Source organism: Enhydra lutris, unplaced genomic scaffold, assembly GCF_002288905.1.
Source record: "Enhydra lutris kenyoni isolate GAN:26980312 unplaced genomic scaffold, ASM228890v2 scaffoldscaffold3, whole genome shotgun sequence".
Taxonomy (NCBI): Eukaryota; Metazoa; Chordata; class Mammalia; order Carnivora; family Mustelidae; genus Enhydra; species Enhydra lutris.
In genome coordinates this window covers 18860669-18879550 of record NW_019154087.1, presented here as the reverse complement: position 1 = coordinate 18879550, position 18882 = coordinate 18860669, and the positions used below count along the sequence as shown (strand labels likewise).

General features: G+C 37.1%; 2 protein-coding genes across 6 annotated transcripts in view; one reads left to right on the top strand and one right to left on the bottom strand.

Moving 5' to 3' along the window:
• LOC111154370 (adaptor related protein complex 1 associated regulatory protein) overlaps nucleotides 1–8447 on the top strand; it is a 40669-nt gene extending 32222 nt beyond the window's left edge. The window contains exons 6-10 of one of the 2 annotated variants that reach the window (XM_022513922.1): nucleotides 659–757; nucleotides 2950–3008; nucleotides 3690–3763; nucleotides 4840–4965; nucleotides 6546–8447. In XM_022513922.1, the coding sequence (XP_022369630.1) occupies nucleotides 659–757; nucleotides 2950–3008; nucleotides 3690–3763; nucleotides 4840–4965; nucleotides 6546–6811 (624 nt within the window). In that variant the 3' untranslated portion in view covers nucleotides 6812–8447. The remainder of the gene's footprint in view (nucleotides 1–658; nucleotides 758–2949; nucleotides 3009–3689; nucleotides 3764–4839; nucleotides 4966–6545) is intronic. The other variant, XM_022513924.1, reaches the window with a different exon arrangement.
• Nucleotides 8448–10448: 2001 nt separating this feature from the next.
• Nucleotides 10449–18566, bottom strand: LOC111155435 (TRAF interacting protein with forkhead associated domain). Of its 4 annotated transcripts, none has more exons than XM_022515601.1 (3): nucleotides 18405–18566; nucleotides 17718–17883; nucleotides 10457–11812 (listed from the first exon to the last, which is right to left on the bottom strand). In XM_022515601.1, the coding sequence occupies exon 3, from the start codon at nucleotides 11786–11788 to the stop codon at nucleotides 11231–11233; it is 558 nt and encodes a 185-aa protein (XP_022371309.1). In that variant the 5' UTR covers nucleotides 11789–11812; nucleotides 17718–17883; nucleotides 18405–18566; the 3' UTR covers nucleotides 10457–11230. The 4 variants fall into 4 exon arrangements, with proteins under 4 accessions (XP_022371317.1, XP_022371309.1, XP_022371300.1 ...); XM_022515592.1 differs by having other exon boundaries at nucleotides 17770–17883; XM_022515609.1 differs by lacking the exon at nucleotides 17718–17883 and having other exon boundaries at nucleotides 10449–11812.
• Nucleotides 18567–18882: the final 316 nt, after the last annotated feature.

The following is an 18882-nucleotide window of genomic DNA, read 5'->3' as shown; positions in this document are numbered from 1 at the left end:
AAGTATTAACTAGTGATTTCAGCAGCATTCATTTATGCTATGCAATAGATGCTAATATTAGGCTAAAGAGAAAAATTGTTGAAATTTTTTTAAGTTTGATATGACATGCAATGGATTACCACTAAAGCAGTTAGTATGCTATTATGAATGGCAAGAACTTAAATTTGAAAGTAACTTTTGATTAACTGGATAGAAATAAAATTCAGAACACATGTACATCAATGAGACATGAACTTTGTGAAAGCTTACTTCACTTTGATAGATGGTGATATGATTGGCCTTAGTTTAAAGACCTTGGACTTACGAAAGCCAAAACCATTAAACTAGTCAGGGTGATAGGCATTGGAACAATTGTTGAGAATGAAGATCACTGCATATTCTAAAGGAAGAAATAGTTTTGTATTTCTGCAAATTAAATGCTACTACTTCATAATTCAACTTCTAAAGAGTTCGATAATATGTTTGATAGCATTGGAATTATTTTATAAAAGGAGAAATTGAAATGAGAAATCACAAAAATTTTGATTCTATTATGCTTTGTAGAGATCATTTATTTTTTTAATAATTTATTTTTAATTTTGCAAACAAACATTTTATTTTTAGAGCAGTTAGACAGGTTCTGATTTTTGTTAATCCTTATTGTTTTGTTCATGTACAGTTAGCCTTACAAGAAGAGAAGTTAAGACTAGAAGAAGAAGCTTTATACGCTGCACAGCGTGAAGCAGCCAGGGCAGCAAAGCAGCGAAAGCTCTTGGAGGTGAGGGGAAAAGACCCCAACATATATTAGGGCTGCTTTTCTCCTGATTTTCTCTGACAAATCCTAGTTGAGATTCTTTCCCCATCCTAGAATCAAGGGCTTCTTGTTGAACAACGAATGTATTTATGTATATATTCTTAGGAATTTTAAAGGCAAATTAGCTTGTATTTAAAAACTAGAAATAACATCCAAGTATGTGCTTGATATTGAATGTTGTTTCACTTTAAATTAGCAGAAGCTAATTCTTGTTTATCCCAAAGATGAAATGTAGTTTTCCAAAATCCAGTATTCTTTTGGAAAAATAAATATACTCTTAGGTGGAAACATTGTAAAACTACTCTTTAAACATAATTTCTGCAGCGTTTTTTAGTTTATTTTTGTGAGTATTTTTTTAAACAATTCCTTGAACTACTGCAATTTCTTATACTTCTTTGAATCTGGTAAGCTGGGCAATTTGCCTCTTTTTCAAATATTGTATATTTCTTGTCTTTATTCTTGTGTCTTTGGGAGATTTGGGGTTTGAGTCTTGAGAAACTTTGGCATATTATCAGAGAAAGCAACAGATTTATTATATCTCACCATGCTACATGCTAATATGGCATTACTATAATGCCAGACCATTATTAATAACAGGCACTTACAGTATTACTGTTTTAGTTAGTTTACATGTTTTACTTTGTTTAATACTCGCAACAATCCTAGCAGGTAACATTTTCAATCCTCATTTTATAGATGGGGAAGCCAAAGGACAGAGATGCTAAATAACTTGCTTAATAAAATCCTAGTTAATAAATGGTAGAGCCAGCATTCAAGTACAACAGTGTTGAGCCAGTTATCCTACTTAGTATCTTCCTCCGTATCTTGCCTATGTGAACTCTCTACTGTAACATTAACTGAAGTAGTACAAGGATCATGTCACATTATAATTATTGTAGCTTAGAGAAACTGAAAAATCGTGTCATACTGCTGTGAGTTTATATGTGACCTGTGCCCTTTTTCTCCCTCTCATTCTCCCCATGCTCCCCTGTCATTTTGATTAATCTGTTTCAGCAGACTAATTAGATTATATGGGAGAGTGAGGGGGGGTGTTTTTTTAGTAAGTTCTAACTAGTGGAAAAGTTTAAAAATTAACTCACCTTCTACTAAGAAATAAAAATACTTTTCTGGCTATAATTTGTATAACTCTTTTTACTATAATAAATTCTCTACTGCTCACCTTTTTTTTTTTTTAAATTTTTATTTATTTATTTGACAGACAGAGATCACAAGTAGGCAGAGAGACAGGCAGAGAGAGAGGAAGGGAAGCAGGCTCCCGGCCAAGCATTGAGCCTGATGCGGGGCTCGATCCCAGGACCCTGGGATCATGACCTGAGCGGAAGGCAGAGGCTTAACCCACTGAGCCACCCAGGTGACCCTCTACTGCTCACCTTTTAAAGACAAAAGCATTCCATATGCAGAATCTATTTGGGTCCTCTGAGTTTTTCCCGAATTCTCTGTTTTTTCTTCCCTGACTAAATACTGATGCAGGAACATATAGCACTCTGTACAACATCCACTGACACAGAAAAGATACACATATATATGAAAGTTCATCTGATTTTCACAATAGCTCTGCGAGTTTGCTTGGGCAATATTATAGCCATCTATAATTTACAGATGAAAAAAAACAGAAAGTAAGGTACATGCCACGGGCACATAGCTAATAACTGTCAGAGCCTTAACTATCTGACAGGTCTTCTAAATCCTTTGTTTTTATTATTTCTGAGTCAGTTTAGCCAGGTCTTGTAGATCTTCAGTTCTTTTGCTACTTATTTCAGCCAAAATAGAACATCATCTACTGTTTTAACTGTTTTTTTTCTTACCATTCATCCTTCCAGTTATTAGAAGTTCTTAGGGGTAAGAAGAATGTTCAATACACCAATATATATCTGTTTAAAAGTTAGTTTTTAATAACATTATGAATATTCTGACCCTTAACGATTATACACTGAAAGATCGGGAGAAATTGCAACCATAAATAAGAGGATATAGAAATGAACAATGATACATTTAAGGAAAAAGACTTAAGTAGAATAACTTTTAAAGTTTTTTTTAGGAACTAGAAAAAGTAATCTTTTGGTGTTGCATGAATGATTTTTTAAAGTATAATTTTGCAATAGAGAGTGATTTTGTATTGCATTATGTTTCCAAAGCAAGAAAGGCAGAGAGTTGTGCAGCGATACCATCCTTCAAACAATGGAGAATATCAGAGGTAAATAGTGAAACATACTACTTCCCTTTGTGGTAGAAAATGTAATTTCCAAAGAGAGTACAGTTCAGCTCTGGGTGTTTGTATACATATTATGTTTGTGTGTTCCCTAAAAAACATAGACACTATCTTGTAAGAATACTGAGAACATTTGCTTTCTTTACATTGGAAAGTGATCATTATTTAATTGAATTGATTTCATTGCATTTTTGAGAGTGGTCGTATCTTCCATGTAGAAAATGATGCAGTCATACACTGAATGCTTTTGGATAAATTGCTTATCTCTTGCCTTGCTTGTGTTTTCCTTAGCACATCTCTCTTACAATAAAGTTTATATGCGATCATTTTTTAGAAGACACATTCCAGAGTCATATTTTCCACTCATTAAAAGAACCTTGTTCGTGATTCATTATTATAAATTATGAAGATGGGCTTACTACTAAACATTGACTTCAGTGTTAACCAAAATCTTATCATTTTCAATTTATTGCTAGCATTAAGAAAATTAAGACCCATATAATTACTATACAATTAGAGTAACCTAATGAAAAATTAGGTTACTCTAATTGTATAGTAATTATAAATTTGTGTGGGATAGACCTTCAGACTAAAATGCCATAAATTAACTTAAGCATGCATTATGTTGCATCTATTACGAATATATTTCTTTTACTTTACTTACAGTTCAGGACCAGAAGATGACTTTGAATCTTGTTTGAGAAATATAAAGTCACAGTATGAAGTTTTTCGAAGTAGTAGTAAGTCTTTTAAAATATATGCATACTTTTTTACTTCATGCCACTGTAAACAGATAATTGGAGATCTTGGCTCTGTTTCGATAGAACTTTCTGCCCTCTAAATTTGTATTTTCCAGATAGGTCAGTTAACTAGTCCTTAATTATACAATTTTATTATACAATTTAATTATACAATTATACAATTTTCCTTTTTATTTTTTATTTTGTTTATTTTTTTAAGTAGGCTCCACGCCCAGCATGGAGCACAACAGGGGGCCTAAATTTGTGACCCCAAGATCAAGACCTGAGCTGAGATCAAGAATTGGATGCTCAACCGACCAAGCCACCCAATCACCGCCTATCTTTCCTTTTTAAAAAGGAGTTGGAGCAAAGAAAAATCTCAGGCTATTACTGTAGATCTTGATGGAGAGTCAAACACTCATTTTTCCATTTCTACTGTGGTACCCCCCAGAGGGCTTACCTCTCTGCCTTCCAGAAAAAGGGAAGGTGGGAAGAAGTAGTACAAAAGTGTACTTATTTTACTTACTACAAATTGAGTTATAAGATCAAAGTGTTTTTCTCTAAGTTTCAAAAGTCAGAATTCCTGTACTTCCAATAATGGAAGCATAGTAGTGCTACTACTACTATCCAGTAGTGTTTCCATTTTGAAAACATTTCTTTCATTTTTATTTTTTTCATTTATTTTTTGTTCCTCTTTGTAATTGACTGTTACCTAGAGTTCATTGTATTGGAAAAGTTTATAATTCATTTAAATTTGCATGTTTATTGTGCTGTATGGCAAAAAAAAAAAAAAAAGAAAGAAAGAAAAAAAGGGAAAAAAGCGCTATGTTGTTCCTAACAAAAACTTACCAGTGTGATGATTTCAATAATTGTTTCTTAAGCTATTAAAAGGAATAATAATAATATATATTGTTATATATTAATATATACTTGGTATATATTAATATATTATAAATTATATCATTATAATAATATTATAGATAATATTACAGAATAAATGGTTGTGATAAAAGAGTACAAATGACCACATTTGTGGTATAGTATAATGACCACATTATATTTGGTGTATATCCTAGGACTCTCATCAGATGCCACAGTTCTGACACCAAATACAGAAAGCAGTTGTGATTTAATGACCAAAACTAAATCAAGTGGAAATGATGACAGCACATCCCTCGATCTAGAGTGGGAAGATGAAGAAGGTATTTTATATTCACAGTTTTACCTTAAATTTTAATCCATGATAGCCTATAGAAATCTACTTGGTATTTTACTTTATATTGAAGGGAGTGCAAGGCCTTAAAAAATCGATATAAAAATTTCTTGGTCTCTTACCTTATTAGTGATTATCATTTGTTGATAAATGGTTTAGAAAATAGTATAATTCTTAGTGTTTGTTGAGCTTTTAAAAATAAATGTTAATTTTTCACTTTAATATTTCTGTAATCCACCCATTTTGTTACTCAGTAAGAAGAATTACTGCCCCCTTGTGGTCAACCTAAAGCTAAAATTTTATTATCTTTTGGTTCATTATATATATATATTTTTATAACTTTAGTCATTTGTTAGGAGTTTTTTGTGTAGTACAACAGCTTTAACATGAACATAGGTTTTAATTTTAGCTGGTATGTTTTCCTAGCTGTAGTATTTTAGGTAGATTTCTTACTCTCTTTAAGCTGCAGTTTGTTCATCATAAAAAGGGAATAATCTTACTTTAAAGGATGATTATTCACCGTTATATATCCAGGGTCTAAAAATGCCTGGCACATAATAAGCAGTTAGTAAATATTGAACAAATAAACATGTGAATGTTGTAAGGATGAAATGAAACTTATATAAAACACCAGTACAGATGTGACAGATAGCAAGGCCTCTAATGTGGATTTTTTTTTTAAGATTTTATTTATTTATTTGACAGAGAGAGAGAGAGAGAGAGATATCACAAGTAGGCCGAGAGGCAGGTAGAGAGAGAGGGAGAAGCAGGCTCCCTGCTGAGCAGAGAGGCAGATGGGGGGCTTGATCCCAGGACCCTGAGATCATGACCTGAGCCGAAGGCAGAGGCTTAACCACTGAGCCACCCAGGCGCCCCTCAAATGTGGATTTTTTTTTTTAAGGCCATTTCACTGAATAAGGCTCAAGTTTTCATTTTCACTTTAAGAACTATGTAATCCATGAAAATGAAGAACCAATTACAGAATGTAGGACTTTAAGAAGAATAGTAAGCATGAAATATTTCATAGAATTTTGGGATGGAATACCTTAGTCCTCTAATTGAGCCATTTTTTTTTTATCATAGAGAAACAGAGATATAGGAAGCTTGAATAACTTTACCAAAGATTGCATTAACTTAATTAAGTCTTCTTCTCAGCCAGTGTTACCACAATCCTGTACTTACGTTATTTCCTATCTGAATCCCAATCAGCAGACTTTAATAAAATATATTTTTATTGTAGCATCTTGTTCAGTTTGATCTAAAGCCTTTCAGATCTTTTAAATCCTGATTCTGTCATCCAGACTATCCGTATGCTAATTAGATTTGTAGATAACATGACTTTCAAGGTTATTCAAGTCATTAACACAGTTATTAAACTAGACTATGTAGAAGGCAGAACCCACCAGAAACCTTCCCATAACATAAGGCCTCCATAGGACTGACTCTTTAGGTAAATTTACAAATCAAGTCTGATTATTAAACAAAAAGTACATTATTAAACCGTAATGTCTTTTAATATAGCCTTTAAAATTTTCACTGAGATTTCTAATAATTCCTTCCAAATAACAGGAATGAATCGCATGCTTCCAATGAGAGAACGTTCCAGAACAGAGGAAGACATTCTCCGAGCAGCACTTAAGTATAGCAGCAAGAAGACTGGAAGTAATCCTACATCAGCCTCTGATGATTCCAATGGCCTGGAGTGGGAGAATGACTTTGTTAGTGCTGAAATGGATGATAATGGCAATTCCGAGTATTCTGGATTTGTAAATCCTGTATTAGAACTGTCTGATTCTGGCATAAAGCAGTCTGATGCAGATCAACAGAAACGATAGGGTAAAATTGTATGACCCTGTTTATCAGTTGTGACCAAATGTTAAAAAACAACTAGAATGTATCAGTGGTTGTGCTGAGCCTTTTTGTAAGAGGGAGATAAGAAAACATGTTGTAAATGCTTATTAGAAAGGAATAGGAATGATAGGCTATATCTGAGTTGCTTCAGAATTAAGTGCAATTTCATCATCTGCCTTCTGCTTTTCAAAAACAATGTAATGGTTCTGTCATGTTATCAGTTAAATTTATTTTAACTCTTCTTTATAGCATTCGTGTTTACTATTTGTAGATTTTCACTTTTTAAAATAGTTTTATTAGTTTTACTTTGAATGTTTTCTTAAGCCTATTTCAGTAGTTAACTGTGAAAATATTAAGGCATTTTGTGTTAATTCTCAGCAGATGTGAAGGGAGCATGAGGAGGGACTGCCAGATCAGATTTATAAGTGTTCCCTTTTCCAACATTATTTATTCCTGTGACTTATTTAACTTTTATTATCTAATAGTAAGCACAATTGAGTTGATGACCCTAAAGAAATGCTGAAATATCAGTTTTTTCCTACACTTAACTGCATTTCCTAGTATAATAATGTTGATTCAGTCTGAACAAAGGATATGAGATGTTCAAATAGGCTTTCAGAGTTCAGACACTTGAAGCTAGTATTCAAAAGTAATATTTAAGAAAATACATATATTTAGGTCTTCACTTCCTTTTACATGCTGCCACTATAAATGAATATTGACTTTAAGTTAATTGATATATTAAATTTCTAGGTGTCATTTTTTTAGATTCTATATTTCCAATGAATGGTCTTAGAAAGATTTTACACAGAACATATTCTCTGTGCATGATTTATAAGAAAGGAAAACCTAAAAAGGCAATACGGGTATTTCAAAATAAAATCCTTTCTGGTGTGAAAGGATTCATTGATTTTATTAAGCTTTCCTTTGCCTTGTAATACAAGGTACTTTAAGGGGATGGAAGTAAGCATATCAGTATAAATAACTGCATTTGTGATATACAGTGAACTCTTCTTTTCCCTAAAGCTTGTGTCTCACTTTGAAAGGCCAAGACTATAAAGCATTCCCTAATTGCTTGTCTTAATTTTGCTGAGGATTGAATATGATTTTAGTAAGCAAACTCTTTTCTGATTTTTCCTTGGTGTTTTTTTTTTCTTTTTTTCTTGCAGCGATGACAGTGCATGTTCTCAAAAATATAGGAAGGTCCAGATATAAATAGTAACTTAAAGTTCTTGCTGTACTTAAAAAAAAATCATGTGGCCCTTTCAATATTTGAACTGCTAGGCAATGATGCTAGGCAATTTCATCTTCTTTTTATCTCATAGAAATAAATATGATGCTTTAAATATGTAAATATATTAGGTAATGCTATTATTTATGACTATCTTAACATAATTTAAGTTGTAGCTTTGTCACTGGAAATATTTTAAAGGTAATCTATATTCACATTGCCTGTGTTATGCTTTTTAAAGTTTGTATACATCAGATGTATATTTTTGGTTTGGCATAAGCTACTATTGTAATTTTTCTTGGCATTTTGTTCATAAAAAATTTTTTGAAGGAATGGTAACTTCTCAAGGATTGTGAATAAACACATTTTTACATTTAAAAATAATAAATTATTTGACCATTACTAGTTTCAGTCTAAAAACATACCATAATTATGTCTCCTTAGGTATAATTACTTTATTAAATCTGCTGTGAAGACAAAAAGGAGTGAGTTAGGAAAGCAGGATGGAACTAAATTTGAAAATATTTGTGTTTTAACTGCTAAGAAAACATTAATTTTCTTGTTTTATGTATTTATAAAAAAGACTGGAAATAACATTTTTTTATTCAGCAGATATTTGAGAATCTACTGAGTCTGATAGCTTGTTAGGGACAGAGTAGTAAAAAGACTTACAGTGCCCAAGCTCTTGCCTACATTCTGATGAGAGAGACAAGACAGTAACAAGGAAACATGTAAATAAGAAAACAACAGATCACAGTTAGAAAATATATGAGATGATAGGATGCAGGATAGCTGGGGACAAGAAAGTCTTCTCTGAGCTGATATTTGAGCTGAGACCTAACTGTTGAGCAGGAACCAGCCAAGTAAAAAGCCTGTCTATAAAAAGCATGTTTATAAAATTCCTGAGGTGTAGGAGAACGTTTGGTATGTTCTGAGAATGAAAAGATCACGGGGACTGAAGCATCATGAGGTAGAATGATATATGATATTAGAGGGGTATTTAAGGGCCAGATCATGTAAGGTTTTATAGACTATGGTTAAGAGTTAATTTTATTTGATGTATAAAGCCACTGACTTTCTGTAAGCCAGAGTGGACCGTGATCCAATTTGCATTTTTTAAAAATTCCTCTAGCTGCTGTGTAGAGAATGGGTTATAAGAGGACAAGAGTATATGTGTGATACTTGCCATGAGACATGATGTGACTTGGGTTGATAATCGTGATAGGAATGCAGAGCTGATAAACAAGATTTTCTGATGGGCTAGATGGGGGGCAAAAGTAGAGCTAGAATCCAAGAGAATCCAAGAGAACTGTAGGATAATGCATCTAGCATGGTGCTCTGGCGACCTTGCTCACTGCACATCTGTATAGCAACACTCAACCACACTCCTACTGAAATCTTAACAAAGCCCTGTGATCCTCCCCAGAACATGGCAAGATAGGCAGTCTTCCAGGAGATGGGACAAAGCCATTTATCATCTGCTCCCCTATCTTGCAGAAGGCTGCCATGAGGCAACTTCTCATCTCACTCCCTAGTTCTAGTGAAGCAGAGATTTCCACCTCACTCCCTTTCACTACATATGTAGGCTAATAGGCTGGAGTTTAGAGTTGGCTCTTCAGCAACAGAGCTGCCCTCCATTTAGGTGTCATTTGGCCTCCCTAGTCCAATGTCCAAGGGATAGCCCTAGGGACCAGGGATGTGGAACACTGACTTCATGCTGACCTTGCTTTTGCTATCTGTGGAAGTAATTAAGTCTATTTGAGCTTATTGTCTCCCTGCTGGTTAAATCTGGAAATATGACAGCCAACCTAGCAGCTACAACTACACTTCACCATAACTTTGGTTTCCAATTTGACAAATGTAGTGGGAGGAACAGATTTAGGAAGGTGAAGGAAATTAAGAGTTCTGTTTTGGAAGTTAAATTTGAGGTGTTTATGAGGAATTTATATCAAGACATCAAGAAGGTGATGGGATGCATATGTCTGTAGTTCAGAGAACAGGTCGAGGTACACGTTTAGAAGTCATTAATAAGTAAATGGTATTTTAAGTCATTATACTAGGTAGGATCACCCTGGTGCAGCATATTGGCAGAGCAGCCCAACTAAGTGTTGATATTTAGAGGTCGGGGGTAGAGAAACTGGCAAAAGCAGCAGATTTAAGATGGATGCAGGAAACCAAAGAATGTGTATCACAGGAACTACCGGTGGCCATGTGCCACCACGTGGAGTGATGTATGGAGATTTGGAGCCAATACACATTGAGGGGCAGAGCTAGAGCCATCTTAATCCCCAGTCACAGCCTCTACCTGAGGCCTATGGCACTCCTTCCTTAGAGTAAGCAGTCTAAGAACAGTTCTTTCCCTTCTCCAGAATGAGTTTCAAAGAACATGGTTACAGAATTAAACTTTGACTTTATTATATGCATGAATGTTGTTAAAATTTCAAATTCATGGAATTTAAAAATGCATGGTACATAAAAGTCAATGTTTGGTAAGAAAACTGAAAAAGAATCCTAAACATAGCAATGGTTCATTAAAATGTCCAAAATACTGGTTTTAGATACTGAATATATACAAGGAAAACTCTATTTTTGGGAATAAACACTATTATTCTACAGAAAGGAAATCATAGAAAAGGTATTATTGCTCAGATAGGGCTTCCTATACTAAAACCACAATGATGCACTGACAGTTCTCCAAAACACATTACGCTAGTACCCTAGTACTGCAGGTACCAACAGGCTACACCACAAGTAACAACACGCCCACAGCCTTGACCTTGAAAAACGGCTACGTGTGAAATAATATGACCAAACCAAGAGACTGTTCCTTACAAAACAAAACATAGGACTAAAAGCAAGCATAAAAAGAAAATAATCCTACTGAGAACACTATCCCTTCATCAGCACGGATACTTCTTGTACATTAACCCTCACAGATGTACACTTAAATATGCTTAATAATTCTTAATAATACACAGTAATTCCAAAATACATCTAGGAATGTAACAAATGACTAAACTGATGACTAATACAATTTAAAAACTTCAAAATGATAATAAGAGTTGCCAAATTTGACAACAGATGACTGTAATATACTAATAAACTGTGAAGTATCCATAAAATGTCTATAGATTTCTTCATCCTTCATGATTCTCCTCTCAGCCCTCCGTGTTCAAAATTCATTTTCATCCATTTCTGTAGGAGAAGTGTTTTGGGTGGAGAAGAATGGGTAACCACCATACTCCGGTATGGGCTTCTGGAGCGGCCAGTTGTTTTCTTGCAAGAGTGATCTTGGAGACAAAATAAATTGAATCTCAAAAAACTCTAATGACTCTCCATCTTCCTTCTCGATCAGGAACTGATACTCACCAAATCTGACCATGCACTTGTAAGGCAGGTCTATTTTATTTAGGTAGCACAGCTCCTTGTTGTCCACAAGCAGACTGGTCTTCTTACTCATGTTTTTAATTTCAAAAGAGAGAACTGAACTATCAAACTTTTTAAACAGCTGCAGAGAAAACTGAACTCGGGAAACCTGTTTGTCCTGAAAGGTATAATGACAGATGTTGGAATTTCGGCCAAATTTCACCACCTCGCTGGAAGGAAGTTTTTCTCGGTTACAAAACCTCATTGATTGGAATACACCACTTTGCTGCTGGCCAGGATGGTAAACAGTTATCTGGAGACAAGTCACTGTCTCTTCCGTATCAGCATCTTCGAAAGTGGACATGATGCGTCTTGGAATATGACTTGCCTGCAAGAATCAAACCAGCATGTTAGTACACTCCCATTTTTTAGGCACTGAAATCTTTAATTCTAATATTTTGATGAAAATCTGATAGGGATTTATTTAGACTTTAAGAAAATAATACATAGACTATGGTGAGTGCTGTGAAGTGTGTAAACCTGGCGATTCACAGACCTGTACCCCTGGGGTTAATAATACATTATATGTTTATAAAAAAATTAAAAAAAAACAATGCTAAAAAGAAAATACATAGAATACTCAATTAATTAGCACATATGTGAAATTTTATACCAAGTCCCATGAGATCTTGTGTATTACTTTTTCTTTTTTTATTTTTTAAGATTTATTTGAGAGAGAGAGAGACAGAATGAGAGTGAGAGAGAGAGAGCATGAGAAGGGGAAGGGTCAGAGGGAGAAGCAGACTCCCTGCCGAGCAGGGATCCTGATGTGGGAATTGATCCCAGGACTCCAGGATCATGACCTGAGCCAAAGGCAGTCGCTTAACCAACTGAGCCACCCAGGTGCCCCTATTACTTTTTCTATCTCTTTTTTCACTTCTAGTTTGACAACAGACCATACACACAATCTAGACAATAACAAGAAACACTTGTTAATAATAAAGTGATTTGATAGGGGCATAAAGAAACTTCAGTTCCATTCTCATTTAAATATAGTGACTTGGCCCATAGAAAATATGACAGCTATATTTTAAAAATCAGGAATAAATAATCCCTTTGGTTTGAACACCCTCAGAGGATATACACATAAAGAAAACCTACAGTTTATTAATTAAATTGGAATTAGATGTTATGAATTATAAAACCTGATTAAAGAAATTTAAAAATTATAAATAATTTCAACATTTGTTATTTACATACTCATATTTCTAGTAGGTAAAGGGTTAAATATAATAAATACTTAGCTAAGATAGGGAAGCAAGCTAAGTGTCCACTGATAGATGAACAGGTAAAAAAGATGTATACACACACACAGGTATATTATGCAGCCATAAAAGGAGATGAGATTGTGCCATTTGCAATAACTAGGATGAACCTAGAAGGTATTATCTTAAATTAAATTAAGTCAGACTGAGAAAGACAAATACCATATGATTATACTCATATGTGGAATCTAAAAACAAATGAATAGACAAATAAAAAACACAATATGACCTGCAAATACAGAGAACAAACTGATAGTTGCCAGAGGGGAGGGAAGTTGTTAGGCAAAATGAGTGAAGGGGAGTGGGAGATACAGGCTTCCAGTTACAAAATGAGTAAATTACAGAAATAAAAGGCACAGCATAGGGAATACAGTCAATGTTACTGTAATAGTAGTGTATTGTGACAGATGGTAGCTACACTTGCAGTGAGCCTAAGTATAGAAAAGTTCAATCACTATGTTGTACACCTGAAACTAATATAACATTGTACATTAACTATACTAAAAAAAGTACTTAAGTGCTTTATAAGCTTTATATTGTAAAATTAGACATTACATAAGTTAGTTCTAAATACCACAGTCTGTACTTCTACTGGAATTTATTTATTTTTATCAATTGTTCCCTAATGACTGAACAAACTGTCATTAGTTACATGCTAACTACTATTAAGAGCTAAATCCCTCTAGAGCTCTTGGCCCTGTGGTGCCCTCCATCTACACTTGCCTACATGCACCTTTGATAATCAGTGGAGTAAAGCAGTATAACAGGACCAGAGAATTAATTACCAAACTCTTGGAGAGATTATTCTGACACAGATCTGCCATTTTAAAACTAATTTATTTTAAAAGAATTAAATGCACACAATTTAAAAACTGATATGGTAAAAAAAAAAAAAAATTTTTTTTTAAAGAGTATCTTCCCTCCACCCTAATCCTTCTAGAGTCAATCACCATAAAAGTTGCTCTTATCCTTACAGAAATTATCTTTATACAATAAACATAACTATGTGTGTGCTCATACACACATACACACATAGTTCTATGTAGAACATAGAACTTACATTCTGCACATACAGAAAATTTTTTCTGACACAAACAGGAACAAAGTGTATTTAGTTCTAGACCTTGCATTCTTTTTTTTTTTAAAGATTTTATTTATTTATTTGACAGACAAGTAGGCAGAGAGGCAGACAGAGACAGAGAGAGGAGGAAGCAGGCTCCCCGCTGAGCAGAGAGCCCAATGCGGGGCTCGATTCCAGGACCCTGGGATCATGACCTGAGCCGAAGGCAGAGGCTTTAACCCACTGAGCCACCCAGGCACCCCTAGACCTTGCATTCTTAAATTAATAATACAAATGGGTGATTTGTTTCCATATCCACACATATACATATACCTTATATTTGAAGGCTACGGAGAATTCCTTTAATCCAGCATGGTGATAAATTACATCAACAGAGTGATGCTGACTGTTCCCTGCATTCCTTAAAAACTGTTTAGGGTTTGGAAATCAATGATCTTAAGTGAAGTTGATTTGTGGTTTTGTTTGCCATCTATATTAGATGTTGGTATCAGAATTATTATGCTGCTTAAAAAAATAAAACCAAAATGCTTTTCTTTTCTTTCTACACTTGCTGCTATTTATTTCTAAAATACAATCTTTCCTCTTGTTTTGCAGCTATGGTGCTATTTTTTTTTTCTATTATTAAATTCTTTATTTAAATTCAATTTAGTTAACATATACTGTGTTATTAGTTTCAGGGAGAAAATTTAGTGATTCATCATTTGTATATAACACCCAGTGCTCATTTATGTCAAGTGCCCTCCTTAATGCCTATCACCCAATTATCTTCCCTCCACCCACCTCCCCTCCAGCAACCCTCAGTTGCTCAGAGTTCAGCGTCTCTTATGCTTTGCCTCCCTATTTTCGTCTTATTTTCCTTCCCTTCCCCTATGTTCATTTGTTTTGTTTCTTAAATTCCACATATGAGTGAGTGCTAAAAATCAAACTCTCAATTTATTCAATTTTCAACAAATGATAGAACAAAGCAAAATTTCTTTTAAAAAAAAAAGATTTTATTTATTTGACAGACAGAGATCACAAGTAGGCAGAGAGGCAGGCAGAGAGAGAGAGAGAGGGAAGCAGGCTCCCTGCTGAGCAGAGAGCCCGATGCGGGGCTCGATCCCAGGACCCTGGGATCATGACCTGAGCCGAAGGCAGAGTCTTTAACCCACTGAGCCACTCAGGTGCCCCCAAAATTTCTTTTTTATGGATTCGGAAATATATTTTTAATTTTAAATTTACCTGTCATACATTGTTTTTGGACATTATTACATCATATCATACTACCCAAGCAAACAGGACATGCCCAGCTTGTGAGAGGAACCCTCAAAATCATGGACCAAGGATAGTAAAAATTACTATGAAACCAATGCAGCAAGAATTAACACACAATGGGTAGAACTGTGATTTGAAGATGACTTTAATTTTGATAATAAAGTCTCATTATTCAAGAAGCTGACAGCATTAAAGAGAATAATTATAACAAATCCTCAGATGATACAATTAGTGGTTGACAAGAAAAAAATTAGCTGTTAACAAGTAAAGAACCTAAAAAGGAGGGGCAAGAATCTGTCAGTGATCTCGGCCTTGTCTAGGACAGACCACCACCATTCTGGTTTGTTCTTGGGACTTCGGATAATGACAGTTCCAAAGGGAGAACTGGATTAAAAACCACTGTGTATTCTAGGTGCAATCTTTTGGTAACACCCAAATTTTGTTTTGTGTTCTTCCTATAACGAATTAGCTTAGAATTCATGCTTTTGAGCAAATCTACCAAGAAAAGTTTGCCCCATACAAGCTCTTATGCCTAGTTCTCAGGGTAGATATATTATTCACTGCAAGGGGGGGAAATTGGCATTCTGGTTTGGCTACTAGTTTCTTGGTGTGCATCAATTCTTAGGGTTTGACAAATTTTGGGATCACAATGTGACTCTCCAAAAATACTGAGGTAGACAGTACTACTGTCTACCTATATGCTGCCCCTCCCTACCAGGCCTTGCCCCTTCAGAGAGATGATACTTCTCACTGCAGTGACAATGAAACATGAATGGAAGTGACATAGAAGCTTCTTTGCAAGCAGAAGCTTTAAAAGCCACTGTGTAGTTCCACCAATACTCTTGGCCTCTGCCACCTCGGCCGTCCCAAGATCCTGGCTGGGATCATGACCTGAACCAAAGGCAGATGCTTAACTGACTGAGCGACCCAGGTGCCATGGTAGATCTTTAAAAAAAAAAAATTACTAATGTGCAAATGCTCAAAAGCAGCTTTTTGAAATGCCTGGCATAAGTTGTCAAAGATAGAAAAACAATGAGCTTATATAGACATAAAAGTGGTTACCTCTGGAGGGAACCTGGGGTCAGAGGTGGAAAGGAGACTTTTCATTGCACATTTTATACCTTTGAAATTGTTTACCATGTGTACTTAATGTCTAATCAAACATTTAACAAATATTTTCTTTACAAAATTACAAACCATCTGATTCTTATGGAATTAGATGGAAGTGGAGATTAGCTAAGTATTAAAGGGGCTAACTGTGATGATAACTGACATTAAAAAATTATAAAACAGGGGGCGCCTGGGTGGCTCAGTGGGTTACAGCCGCTGCCTTCAGCTCAGATCATGATCTCAGGGTCCTGGGATGGAGTCCCGCATCGGGCTCTCTGCTCAGCAGGGAGCCTGCTTCCCTCTCTCTCTCTCTCTGCCTGCCTCTCTGCCTACTTGTGATCTCTTTCTGTCAAATAAATAAATAAATAAATCTTAAAAAAAAAATTATAAAACATGGTTTGCCTGGTTGGCTCAGTCAGTAGAGCAGGCAACCCCTGATCTCAGGGTCATGAGTTCTCACTCCACGATGGGTATAGAGCTTAAAGAAAAAGTTCCAAAACACTGTGGTGATACATAGTAACATCTACACTCACAAATGAACCACAATAAATAGATAAATATATAGAAATGAAAATGAGCAAATGAGCCCCGCTATCAAGAACTTTATCACAGAAAGCATAATACATAAGGTGAGGGCCCCATTCTTGAGTGTCAGAAGAGTAAACCTCTCCTTTGCTGGACAGGAAGAAGTAAGTACATACTTACCTGGGAGTCTTTGAGCTGTCAAGAGAAGGGTTAGACTCTGAGGTTGCTTTCTGACTCCTCTCAAAGGAAATAAAAATAGATATGTATAGAGGTGTTATGAGCAAAAATAAAGTCTCTAGGGGACTGCTCACACTCCCACATCCCCCCCCCTGCCTCTCTCTCTCTCTCTCTCTCTCTCTCTCTCACACACACACACACACACACACACACCCCAGCTATCCCTCCCAAAGTTGGGCAAAGCCAGTAAAGAGACATACTACCTGACCTTGCAAAAAGGCTGTTTGGACCTCAACTGTCATGAACAAAAAGAAATTTCTGCTCAAAGGAGGAACCAGGTGTCCAAGCAGTTTAACAGAAAGTTTGGTGCCCCTGGGTGGTCATGCATGCCAAGAGGATTCTCATGCTTTAAGTTTGTTTTTTAAGGTAAGCTGTAGTGAAATAATGGAGTTTGTTCTGGGCCATGTGTTAATAAGCAAGGTATTCTAACAGTTTTATTTTCATCCCTCCTCAGCTCCCACCCTATGGATAATCTCAAGAGAAAGTATGTCATTGGTCGTTGCAAGTAGCCTTTTTTAAAGGCCCTCTCCCTGACCAACACCCAACACTGAGCTAACAAGAGGGAAGAGAAACCCGAAGCACAGTCAAAGGCAGGTTTATTCCCGCGACTAACCTCCCTCGCCGGTCCCACCCCCAGTGTGTCTTCGAAGACATCTGTGAACTCTACTACCGTTCAGCAGAATCACTTCTTAAAGAATAGGTTTCTCAAAAGGAGTGGTGAAAACCCAAAAAAGCAAGAGGAAAACCTTAAGAGAGCTCACTTTTGCTTCTGAGACAGGGTCCTCCTCCCACTCGACCTGATTAACCTGTTACCCTAATCAGATCTGCAGAGTCCAGCTTCTTGGCGGCTGTGGACATCCGCTACGGGGTACAGCGTGGGTTCTGGCTTCCGGAGGCTTTGCGAAATTCCTCCTTTCAAGCTGAAAACTGGGGAAAGTCCCAGAAAACAGGAGATTACTGTTTCATTTTCCTAATGAACCACTGGGGCAAGAAGGGCAGGTCCAGAAGAACCCTAGGCAGAGAACCGGAGTTCCCGGGAACCCGAAGCCCCGCGGAAAAGTCCCCTGGGGGACGCCGAGGGGTCCACGCACAATTGCTCTGTGAGCTCCGCTTGATAAATGGAATTCTTTGTTCTCTAATTAGGAAAACAAACAAACAGAACTCTTGCAAAGCACACGGAAAATTATAAAGAAAACGCATCCCATTTCTGGTATTTCCTTTCAGTAGCCCCCCCCCCCCCCGAATTTATAAATACTCCTAAATTTTATAAAGCTGGAGCCGTGCCGCATCGAATGTTCGAGCGCGCCGGGCGCTGAGCCCGCAGGAGCAGTGGGTGTGACTTTCCACCGAGCCCCGCGAAAGACTCCGGGACAAAGCTTCCCTCTCGGGGCGATGAACAGACAAGACACCCTCCCCACTTCACCCCCAGCCCGCAGCCCGCCAAGTACCTTGGGGCCCGGGAGTCGGTGAACTAACTCCCCAGAGCGGCTTCGCTTTCGGGGTTCCGCGCGACACTAATGGAGGCCATCCCGCGGAGGCCGGAGTCGGGAGACGGTCCCCGCCTACCACCCCGAGCCCTCAGCCACACTAGAAAGCGCCAGCCGGCCGCGCCGCAGCTCCTAGGGCAGGGACAGGGCGGGAGGGAGCCGAGGGGGCGGGGCCGAGCTGGGGAACCGAGGGGCGCAGACGCGCGCTAACCCCGGGAGCGGGCAGCTGCCCGCCACGGGTCCTCCGGCGCGCGCCACCCTCCTCCCGCTCCCGGCTGACTGCGCCCCCTAGCCGGCCGGGAAGCCTTCATAAAGCCCGGACGCAAGCCCCGCGCCCGCACCCTCCCTCCTCCGCCAGGTGCCTGTGGCTGCAGACGCCGGATCCACGCGAAGCCCAGACCCCCGACCACCTTGCTACGCTTCCAGGCCAGGTCTGAGG

Bases quoted from the DNA above. Each gene is read 5' to 3' on its own strand.
- LOC111155435 (XM_022515592.1), bottom strand. From the start codon at position 17,814: ATGTCCACAGCCGCCAAGAAGCTGGACTCTGCAGATCTGATTAGG. The intron at 11,813-17,769 runs GTAACAGGTTAA...TGATTCTTGCAG, and splicing joins ACTCTGCAGATCTGATTAGG to GCAAGTCATATTCCAAGACG.